At 33.6% G+C, this 12,795-nt stretch overlaps 1 protein-coding gene across 1 annotated transcript; it reads left to right on the top strand.

Moving 5' to 3' along the window:
* The first annotated feature begins 5,754 nt into the window (after positions 1-5,754).
* LOC114398798 (ctenidin-3-like) lies at positions 5,755-6,120 on the top strand. Its single transcript, XM_028360941.1, has one exon. It carries the CDS (start codon positions 5,755-5,757, stop codon positions 6,118-6,120), a length of 366 nt encoding a protein of 121 aa, XP_028216742.1.
* Positions 6,121-12,795: the final 6,675 nt, after the last annotated feature.

Consider the following 12,795-nt stretch of genomic DNA (forward strand, 5'->3'; position numbering starts at 1 on the left):
TTTTGTTACAAAGTCCAAATAGTAACAATAGTAGTAATAAATATAAACAACAATAAATAAATTAAAAGATTATGGTTTGAAGTTGTGCAACTTAGAAAATCAAATAAGGTTCACAACTTAAAAGATACTTGTTTTTTTACCCTAATTCTATAACTATGCAACAAGAAAATGACTTTATTTTGGGTTGATCTCACATAAAAGTTCCAAGATTACACGTGTTCATACCATATGAACATCCTTAAATAATGATGCTACAACTTAATAGAAGTTAACGAGTATATCTTGATTCTTACCCTCTAGTGTATTGACTATTATCTTAATTGAGATCTCTAACTTAGGAATGATTTTTCAAGATGTCAATGTGTGCTAAGACAAAAGTGAGAAAAATCACATGAGATCTACAAGCAATATTTTCTACCACTATATTATGCATGCACGCAACCCCAAACTACTATTTAAGCATGAAAATGTTAGTAATAAAATTGGATTTTCTAGATTTATTGTATAACAAAGAAAGATCAAAGAAAAAAAGTTAAAACTCCCTAGTAACACAAAATGAAATCTCAATTTAACTTTGAAACTAGTAGGTTGGCAAAATATATATCACACCGTAATGGATTCAACTATAATGTATTATAAAGTGATTAGTTGGATAATTTTAAGTGTTTCATGTAATTATTTTATCTTTCAATTATTGCATTTTGTATGTAATGTGATGTCTGACATAATGTAGAATACTTCATTTGCTGCTTATTGAACACCTCGAGATCACTACATTTAAATCATTGTGTATAAGTCTAGATATTAAATGCTTCAATGTCATTTGAGAAGGTTCTAAATGGAAGATTTTGAGACAACACTGGCACTGTTGTTGTTATGATCGCATTACTTCCTATATTAACCTTATGTTATGACAAATAAATTGGTTTGCATGATTTAGATATTATAGAATCCAGATACAAGGGAATTCTTGATAAATCCAAAAGTTTGTTCACAGATTTTAGTATTTTCTCCAACGTCAATTGGAACATTCCCGTCTACCATGAGAGATGTTATCTCATACTCGATTGATAGTAGTTAGCATGCATCATCGTCATATCCTCAATAGAAAAGTCCATAAGATGTAATCTTGATATAGAATGTTTGAGTTAAACAAGCACCTTTATCTCTTTTGTCCTACAAATCAGCCCAAGATATGTGATATGTTGATGTGCTCAAACTTCCTAAGGAAAACATGTGTGTAAGTGCAGCTTCCCTTCTCTACCAATTTTGGTGGTACGATTTATTGTCATCATTAATGTAAAACACAAATTTTTCACAGGTCATCCCGTAATACCCCTCACACAAAAAACATGACGACAATAGAATGTTTGTTAAACGTTATATTCCCTTTAGAAGAAGCAACCATGAGATATAATTGCATCCATAATCTATAAGACTAACCCATCATGCGTACAATAACATTAACCATAGAAATCAATCAACACTCATGTGAAACACAAATTCTAATTGAATAAAGCAACTTACTAAAAGTTTATTGTCATATGTACCTTGCATTTTTCTACTTTGGTGGGTGGTAGGAATCTTGGGGGAGTGAAGAAAGGCATCTTTGAATCATAAAATTCAAATTTAGGAAGTTGCACGTAATATTGTATGACATATTGGATATATTACTATGTTTTCCTTATGAATGAACACTTATTCCACAATAAAATAACTTTTTCTCAATCCTGTTATCAAGTACTATGTTATTATTAACAAAGGCCCTAATGAATAAACAATTAAGGCTTCTAAATTATGAAGGAATGCCAAATTCTCCAACAATATGTGAAACCTTTTCTAATCAAAATGCAAATGCATAACTATCCAAATGGGTTGAGGGCAAAACTAGTTACCTAGGTTGACTGCTAGAAATATGACAATAGGGACTTAGGTATTAGGAGTGGCTACATCCCACCTCAAGTAGTATGGGATGCTAGGTGAAGTACTTAAGAGTTAAGAGAGTTAGTTATCCCTCCTTGATTGCTAGATTTTCAGAGAAATTATAGGATAACTAAACAAACTTGTTATGTCAGGACAAGAGTTGCATCAAAGAAGGACTTTATAATTCTAATATCTTTCAGTAGTTATTGAACAAATACTTGAGAATGCAACTAGAAGGAGAAACATACATGGGGTTAGTTACTGCGTAACAAAAAGGGAGTTATTTTTATTAGCATTCAAAAGTTAAGAAAAAAAACACAACTAAGAAATATTCCCTTTCACCTAGACATTGTGCTCATTCATAGCATTTGGGATAATTTCAAATCTAAAGTCATAACATCAAGAACATTTCCATCTTAATACTTGCAACAAGGTTTTAGTTCTAAACACGTAGACACCTCTAAATGCAATATGAGGATATTTTTTTGCTTCTTGTGGTGATAACCCAAGAAGAGTGTTATCAACATCCTGTGGTCATTGACAATGCATTAACTAGAAAAAATTTAGATTAAACATCCAATTTTTAAGGCCCTGTTTGGGGTGATTTTTAGTTTTGAGTTTAGATATTTTCAAAAATAAAAATTAGTTTTTAGTTTTAGTTTCGAAGACATTTTAAACTAGCTTTTATAATATGACTAATTTCAAATAAATTCATTTGAAAAGTTCCATGTCGTATTAAAATTAGTTTAAAAGTGTTTTTGTGTGGTGGTGATGACAATGGCGATGGTGGTGATGCTAGTACCAGCAACAACAACAGTAGAGATACCAGTGGTAGTTGAGATGGTAGTGGCGATGCCGATGGTGGTAGCTAGTGGTGGCAGCAGTGATAGTGATAGTAATGTCGGTGGTGATGGCAGTAGCAATGCTGGTGGTGGCAGCAACAAGTGGTGGCGGTGTGGTGTTGTTGGTGGTGGTGGTTGCGACGACACTGGTGGTGGTTATGGTTGAAGTGATTAAAACATCACAAGAATGAGGGGTTATTGTGACTTTGTTAACCTTTCTTGAAACTTTACCTTTTTTGAACTTTTACTCAAGATTATTTTGGTATGCAAAAAGTCTTAACATAGAGGTTCAAACACTTAGATAACTAAACTCTCTACTTGGTTAGTCACAAAACTCATTATGAAATGTTTGATATGATTATGAGAACCTAATGTCAATGCACATTTTCTTATGTTTAGATGTTAATTATTTAAATAAAAAAATTTATCAGAATATTGTTATTATGAAAATCTCAGTTTATGTTATGCAAATGCAATACTAAGAATGTTTTTTGTCATAATGTTGTACTCAGAATGTTATTTCCAGCTTTTCATCCACAAAACCATTTTTTTGTTTTATGAAAGTTTTTATACTTTGATGCATATGATTGAACTGGTTTAAGACAAATCTTGTTATCACAAAAATGATTTAGTTTAGATATGTCATTTAACAAAACAGTTAAGCTTGCTATGAAAATCTTCTTATGTATGCATTTTGATATTTGTTATTCTGATGCTCATAAAATTTTGATGTAAATGCAGTATTTATGACAACAAAAAACATAATGTAAGGAGGAATGGAAGAAAGGATTTAACACAGATTTTTTATATTGGTTTACCCCGACCTTAGGTTATGTCCAGTTCTCACCCAAATTCATGAGATTTTCACTAACACAACCAACATGTTGGATTTTTACAACGGTCAACCCCTTGATGGACTTCACAACATCTCCATAACCACAACACAACACCACACCTGATCTTGGCATAGAGATAACCCGTCTCAACCACAACGCCATGGGAGAGACAATCCAAGTATTTTTCACCTCTTCATATGGGCTTAACCCACATAATGATTCTCCTAACTTTTAGGAAGTAAAACCCACCCAACCACGACACCTACTTGGTCATGGGAGAGACAATACAAATATTTCTTTCACCTCTCCAGGCTATCCAAGTATTATTTCACTTTAGCCTCTTCAAGCTACCATCTTAGAGAATCTCTCTAAGCTACCCACCTTCCATGGGTTCTCCCTATCACTTCTCTCACATCCAAACATAGCCCACATGGTTAATTTGGGATACTTACAAATTACATACAAGGAGACAGTGTTTAAGAGGTTTTTACAACACTCATTGGGGTGAATCTTCTTTGAAGCTATAAGCTATATGGACTCTTACTGCAACCATTATGAGCTTCAGAATGCATCTGGAGTAGGGAGAGGAGATGAATCTGGTTTTTGCATAGTGTACATTGTCTTCTACCTTATTTCTCATGTTTTGCAATTGTCTTCTATCCTTTTATAGGCCCCACATGTCAAACTAGTCATTATCTAGTTGTTATGACATTTGGGTAACTTCTTCTTGAAGTAGACAAACTACTTTTAACTTTACAACTAACAACTCCTTTATGATAGTATTATTCTAATGTTCTCATTCTTAGACTTCTCAAGTACACCATTCTGATGTTGATTCTGAAACAACTTTATTCTAACATAATCTGTTTAATGTAGTCTTTGATAGATCTTCTAAGTAAGACCTTCTTGATGTCTTTGCAACATGATAAGATTGAGATCTTCAGAGGAAAGCACTAACTTCATCAAAAGATGAGATTTTTTCAAATCTTTTGAAGCTTTTCACTTGAAAGCATAGTTGAGACATCCATTTTGAGCTTGCTCTGAACTCATCATAACATTTGTTATGTTCTGCTCTCTATATATGTATCATTTACAGATATGTTGGCTTGTATAGGTTTCCTGCATATGATGTTATGCTTTGAGACAGTTCTCTGATGTGGAAAGCCACTAAATGTTCTCTTAAAGGAATACTTTGATGAGATGGCATGACAAACTTGTATTCCAAACATTCTAGTGTGAGCTTGTTGTATGCTTAGTACTGTTTTTTATTTCTTTGACCTTTTGAACGGCCAAACTAGTTTTTGATGCCTTCATGAAAGTTGTATAGAATTTTATCCTTGACATTCAGGCGCTAGTCTCATGTCATTTGGATCACTACAGTATAAGAAATCTTCAAAGCATTGCAGTTGTGATATATAGTGAGGACAAAATGACATATTTATCTTCATGATCAGTTTCTTCCAAGATCTAAGCCTTGTTAGCCCATGACTTCTGCATGAAAGATGTAGATCTTTCTCTTAGCTTTCCACAACCACTAAGATCATCTCAAATGCATTTCTGTAGCTCAAGTCTTCAAATTAATGCTCATATATCAAGTTTTCCAAGCAAACTAGCATTTGCAACTTCAGGCTCAATTTTATGCATGATCCAGGTTGTATCAGACCACAAGTTGTTTATGAAGTTTGAATAAATTTCTTCAAGATTTCCATAGCCACTAATAACAACTCAATTTCATTTCTAGAACTCCAAATACAATGTCTAGAATGAACTCATTCTAGTGATGAAATTCCATTTTGAGTGTGTTGCACCAATGTTATTCTTCATGCCATGTTCATTGTGCAGGTATATATGTCTGCAATACTTTTCTTGTCCTTTAGTTGTTGATTACTTCTCATGTCTTGAAGTTTTTCTCTTTATCAAGTGAGCACGTTGACTTCTTCATTATAGTACACAATCAAGGACACTTTGAGTCTTCTTTTAACCTTTCAAGCTTACCATCCTTTTTGAGTGACTCGTGATAGCCTTGAGTTTACTTCAATTTTTGTTGTTTACAAAACTTTTTTTCCCCTAATACACTTAAGCAAACTCATCGGTATAAATAAACTCAAAACACTTATGATTTATGCTAGAAAATTCCTCATAATTAAAACACCATGGGTGTTGAACTCAATAGTAGTGATGTCGATGGAGGTGGTATTGTTGTTGTTGGTGGTGGTAGCAATGTCAATGGCGGCGGTGATGTTGATGGAAATGATGGTGGCAACGAAAATGGTGGTTTTTGTAGTGGCGATTATGAAGGTAGTGGTGTTGGTGGTGAAAATGATGGCGGTAGTGGCATTGGCATTGGTGGTGGTGGTAACAATGTTGATGGTGATCTTGTTAGCGATGGTGGTGGTGGTAGAAGTGGTGGTGGTGATAATGACGATAACATTGATGGTGGTGATGGTAGCAATGTCGATGGTGATGACAATCTTGTGGGCGATGGTGGTGGTGGTAACAGTACTGGTGGTGAACGATAACATTGATGGTGGAGGTGGTGATGATGGTAGCAATGTTGGTGGCAATGGTGGTGGTGGTAGAAACAACTAATTATGATGGTGGCAACAACAATGGTGATGGTGATGGTGGTGTAGTGGTGGCGATGACGGAGGTGGTGGTGGTGGTGGTAGCAAAAAGTGTCATTATCAAATATGGAAAATGTGTTTTTTTAACTAAAAACCAAATTCACAAAACATTTTTTCTTGGTTTTGAAAACGAGTGTAAAATTGTTTCAAAAATGATTTAAAATCATTTCAGCTCCAATTTTTCTAAGCATGTTTGTTTTGAAAATTGCACTTGAAAACCAAAAACTTGTAACAACCTTAAATGGGACCTAAGGTAAAAGGGATGTAATTCAAATTTTAGATACTATCAATATATCATCCCGTTTTATTAATTTTCATGAGTCTATAGTTTGATGCTGACTACAAGAATTTTGACATTGGCCAAATCCAAATACAATTAAAGATAAAACAAAAGAAATATATCATTGTTAATGAAAGTGCTAACTTTTGCAAACGAGGTGTATTGCCTTTATTGTACGAAATCAAACCATGCAGATTTTTCATGTAAACATACCTGTCATCCATGAGTCAACATGAAACTGTGATATCAATGTTTGTGTCAACACAACTCTACAATTATGGGCCCTATCAAAATCAAAATTAGTTTTAGAAAACTAAAAATTCTATTAGTAGTAATGTAAGGTGAAAATGATATCATTTGTACCTCTATAAAGTTCATATAGTCCTTTTGTTAAAGATGATCATAATAAAATATCATTATATGCTCAACATTCTTGTTCTTAGCCGTCTGCAAGATGATACATACCCACATTCACCACTCCATATATCAAACTAGTATTTTCAACAAATAGACAACACCATAAGTTTTTACCACCAAAACCTATATATATTGTCTTACAACATCAACTATCCCTTGGAACCACTTCTTCCCTGCCTCTTCAGGTGTTTGAGTAACCGCCAAGACCTATTAACATATAAATTAGAATTCAATTATTGATAAAAACTTGTTAGCAAAAAACACTTTTCAAAATATAATAAGAGTATGTTTGATTTCTTTCTTGCTTATGAATTTTGGTTTTAAAAACTATTTTCTAACATAATTTCAAACTGTCTTTGTTGAAATTGTATTCCCCTACTCACCTCACCTCACAAACAATTTTTTTTGCCCATAAATATCATGCCACAAATCCTTTATCAAGTCCAATAGAATCAGTGCCTCATTCACCCTTATTAACTTCCACAAAACCACCTCATATAATCCCTACAATTCAAACTTCAATTCACGCCCCAACCAATGTAACTATCAACACCAAAACACCTTATCACACTTCCTTAATTCAAAATCAAAATCTCACTCTCACACCCTTTAATATCTCCAATCCCACCGCACTATTGTAGCTAAGTTTTTTCTTTCTTTTTCGAACATGCAATTCAAAGATATAAAATTAATTTTAGAACATGCAATCCAAAAATATAAATTTATTCTAGAATAATTGCCCCACAATTATGTGATTACCATTCTAGAATCATAAATTTGTAACATCATTTTTTCATGTGTTGTGATCCATATTTGGTTTTTCGAGATTGTGCATTCATTGTCCTAGATTCATGATTCTGAAAGCTTATAAAACTCCTTTGGATTATGGTTTTTGGAATTGAATGATATTGATGTAAAAACTAGCAAGGCATCACTTAGCATCGAAGAAGTCAAGGTAGTTTTTATGCACTCCTCACTTGCTACTCCCTTGTTGCTTTCTCAACCTATGCCTACACTCTTTTTCCAACAAATTTCTTAAGTATACACACAAACTCAATTCTCATGAATGCAACATTATTTACTCATCACCTTAACTTGCATTGTCTCACTATTAATTCCTTCAAAGTTCCAAACCTTATCTTCTCGCAACACACATGAGGCAAAGAGGTGCTAAGGTTGCCATTTATGGGGTGTGTGTTGAATTAAAAAGACACTTGGTAATAATGTCCACTTTTGTGTTTTTACTTTTTTATGGGGTGCAATAAGCAAATATATAGATCTAGGAAGCAACAACCTTGGAAACGACTGTTGAGGTATTTGGGCTAGGTGTATATCAAGTCAACATTCAAAACCCTGACACAATCCCTAATACATTGGATATCAATTAAGTATGAGATATGGGATAGGTAGATATGTGTCAAGTATGGTGATGGAACATTTACACCTATTAAGGTCAATTTTAAGGATGTTTTTGATCGAATTGAGTTGATTGTTTATGACACTTATCTTCTTCTGCCTTGATGAAGTATCTTCCCTTTTTTTTTATTGAAATTGGTTATTGTAAAAACTTTTATAAAATTTGTATATGTTTTATGCTACATGTTGCTTTTGATTCTCAAAGTAATTTTGTCATGTTTCATTGCTTTGTACACACTTTTTCTTGTAGGGTTAAACTTGAACGATATAAACTTTATTTCATAAGTGATGAGTGTTGTATAGGTAATCATTGTTGTGATCAACTCATAGAGTAACTTGAATATACTTTTTGTAAAGTTATTTATTTAGAAACTTATTGTACATTATTCACACAAAGTTTTTAGCTATAAATAACTTAAATGCCAATTATGTAGAGATTTTTAATTTAAAACAACTTATATAATCTTCATTGTCTTAATCACTACTCATATTCACCTGTAATTTTTTATACTTGTGGTTATCAACAAATATTTCCTAGCAAATAAAAATTAAGGGAGCATTTGTTTCGTGAAATGTTTTTGGATTCACAAGAATGTATACATGGGGATGTAAGGGGACATTTGTTTCATAGAATCTTTTAGGATTCGAAGAAGAAAATGTATATTCCCACATTTGTTTGAAGGTAATCAAAACATATTCTTAGTATCTTTTATTCCCTGGAAAGTGAAATGTCCATGCTTATGTTGATTTTGTATTGAGTTGATTTCCATAAAAAAGAGTAGGAATATGGATTCCTATATAATGAGAATCATATTAATTATGTAAAAATTCTACCATACCCTCAATATCAATACCTATTATCTCATTATTTGTCTATGATTTTTTTAAGATAGAAGACAAGTATGTTTCAATTATTTTTGAAAGACAGAAGACAAGTATGTTGCAGTTGTTTTTGAAATTTAATTATTGATATCAAGGCAGTTTACTTATTTTGTTTTTTGTTTACTTGGGGTGTGGTTAAAGTTTTGTTGTACATGTCATTTTGTGTTTCTTGCTCTTTATAAGGCTAAAGGGAATATTATGGTGTTGGATTTATTTAATAGTAAGATATGGTTAAGGAATTTATTGAAATTTTTTAAGATTTTTCACTACTATTTGCAAACTGTAGTGTCTAGCCTCATGTCTTGTTATGTAGGTGCATATAATAAGTTCTTTAATATAAAAAATGACACTTTTTAATAATATAACATACATTTCTAAGAAAAAATAACATGAACCAAACACATTTTTTAAATTTTCTTGGGAATATAAAAAAGATTCTCAAACAATTTTAATAGTTAAACAAATGTATTTTTATTGAAATACTCAGGAATGTTATTCTCATTTAATACTCTTGGGAATAACATTCCCGAGAATGAAAGAGATTATGTGAAACAAGAATTCCCTAATATTTATGTTTGTTACGAGGTTTTAAAAAGTATTTTTGTGTGTTATTGATGCCTTGGAATGATAGAATTTCCTTTTTTTTTTTACTATATTGGCTTACATTTCTATTCCAATGAAGAGGGAGTGGAAAACTGATATTCCTACGAGAATGTGAGAATTCATTATCTAATACACATGTAAGTTCCATTTTTATTTTTTTAAAATTATTTTAAAATTTCAAAACTATTCCCATGAATATTAAAATATAATCAAAGATATTTTTAAGAAAAATACTTGGGAATAATATTCCCATGTTATATTCATGGGAATAAAATTTTGAGGAATAACAATCCTGGGAATAAAATTCCTAGGAATAACATTCATGAGAATGTAAAAAGATTCCATGAAACAAATATATCCTTAGATTTAGATTCTTTGAACTTGTGCTTTAGACTGAAGGATTATGTACCCTTTAGGTCATATGTCGACCAACCTCGTCAAGGTAACAAGGATCGATGCTTTGGCTTTACCAAAATCCACGTCAATGGTATGATGTAATTGCCTAGGGTGCACGTTGAGGATTTCGAGACAACAATTATGTTAATTACGGAGAACCATCCCTAAAATATTGTGACCCAATTGAATGCCATCGAAGGTATATAATCGTACACTTGACGTACATGCCAAACAAATTACACTTTACACTTGAATGCTCTTGGACTAGGTCTCCTTACCCTGAGGCACGATCTAGCACAAGAACATTTTGGCGCGCATAGTGGGGCATGGTGAAATGTGTTTTGTCGCCCTTTCTTTTGTTTTGTTCTTCTTCCACCGATGATGATGAGGCATAACTCAAACAACTAGTCCATATTGAGGAACCCAAACAGTGACCTTTCGACACTAGAAGGTATAATGGTAGAAATAGCGGAGGCCATGAGGGAGAGTGTAGAGGCCAAGAGGGTGGTGGATGAGGCTTTAGAGGCCCAAGATGCCTTGCGCCAATAAAACGAGGAGATCAAGAAGAAGGTTGATGATACTTATGTCATGTTGTAGAATCAGGTCGCGAATTTGAGGCGATTAGAAAGGGAGACCACAAACAAACTGCCACACGATTTCCAACCATCCTCGAAGGCCATAGAGGTTGAGCCTTTTCAACCATACTTTTTGGTGCCTAAGATAGAGGATTTCCATGGCTCCAAAGATCAACGCCGACGTCTAACCAACTTCCAAGGTTAGATGCTTATAAGCAGGGGGAGCAATGCTCTATGTTGCAAAATGTCTCTAGGAACCTTATTAGAGGCTTCTTTGATGTGGTTTGCTAGTTTCTCATATCAATCTATAATCAACTTCCATGACTTCTCAAAGAAATTCATGTGCTACTTTGTGGCAAACAAAAGCCGACTGACTATACTAGCCGACCTCTTTGACATTTAACAACAACCTGGTGTGACTTTGAAGGAGTACCTAGACCCTTTCAACAATGCCATAATACAAGTTGAGGATCTGAACAACTACATGTTTGTAGCAACCTTCACAAAAGGTCTACGTCCAGGGGAGTTCAACGAGTCATTGATATACAAGAAAATTACCAACATGGACAAAATCCAATCATGAACATCATGCCACATGGAGGCTAAGGAAGTTATATTGATGAAGTGGTACTGAGAAGGTAAAGAAACTTACGACCTAGGAAGAAAATCGAGGCTCCCAAATCAGGTTAGCTGAGGAGGGAAACAAGTTGAATCATCAACAAGATAAAAGAGAGAAGTTGGCCAACCTCAAACCTTTACTCCTCTAAACACTAGCAGGAGTAAGACTTTGAAAGATATTTATCACTCAAAGCTACTACGTCTCCCTCTAAACAGTCCACTGAAAAAAAGAAGTGATGTGGTGAAATAGTGTGAATGTCACCAATCTATTGGGCATGACACAAAGAGTTGCTTGATGTTGATGACACAAATTGAACTGTAGGTTAAGGATGACTATTTAGGAAAATATGTCAACTGGCGTTAGACTTATAAAGCTCACTACGGTCGATCAGTCTCAAGGAATAAAGTAAGTCTAAACGCCATTTATAGGTAATTTTTATTTCAATTAATTTATTCTATTTTCACTAGTCAAATTTTGTTTTGTTCAATATTATGAAAAAAATCTCTTATTTATAAATATTAAAGTTTAGTTAAAGGTTGAATCCACTAGGCACATTAAAACCTAGGCATGGTCCTCACTCCAATATGAGGTCAACCAGTTAAGACCTGGGCAATTAGCCAAGCATATTAAGACCTAGGCATGGTCGTTACTCCAATATGAGGTCAGCCACTTAAGACCTAGGCAATTAGTCGAGCACATTAAAACCTAGGCATGGTTCTCACTCCAATATGAGGTTAACCGGTTAAGACTTGGACAATTAACTGAGCATATTAAAACCTAGGTGTGGTTCTTACTCCAGTATGAGGTTGGCCACTTAAGACCCAAGCATGGTCCTCACTCCAATATGAGGTTAACTAGTTAAGACCTAGGCAATTAACCAAGCATATTAAAACTTAGGCATGGTCCTCACTCCAATATGAGGTTGACCACTTAAGACCTAGTCAATTAGCCAAGCATATTAAGACCCAGACATGGTCTTCACTCCAATATGAGGTTGACTAGTTAAGACCTAGGCAATTAGCCGAGCATATTATAAGCTAGATGTGGTCCTCACTATTAAGGGGTCAACCAGCTAAGACCTGGGCAATCTATTGAGCATAAGCAAGTACAAAGAGGATCAATTTTTAGTCAAGATGTCAAGTCGAGTACATATTATTATGATCTACAAATGGACTATATATTATTCTTATTTGAAAATGAGTTATATTATGAATTATCATATTACGATTTCCTAAGATATTCTAATACAGGCTATATGCTTGGTCGATATACAAGTATGACACATTTCCTATTGCTATGATCTACAAATGGATAACCATTGTCTTCATTTTTAACAAGTATTATAACACTTTACTTTTGGACAAGCATTTTACATTTCGTTA

This window comes from Glycine soja, chromosome 19 (genome assembly GCF_004193775.1).
Source record: "Glycine soja cultivar W05 chromosome 19, ASM419377v2, whole genome shotgun sequence".
NCBI classification, from domain to species: domain Eukaryota; kingdom Viridiplantae; phylum Streptophyta; class Magnoliopsida; order Fabales; family Fabaceae; genus Glycine; species Glycine soja.

Excerpts from the sequence above, each read along its gene's own strand:
- LOC114398798 (XM_028360941.1), top strand. The coding sequence starts at position 5,755 with ATGGGTGTTGAACTCAATAGTAGTGATGTCGATGGAGGTGGTATTGTT.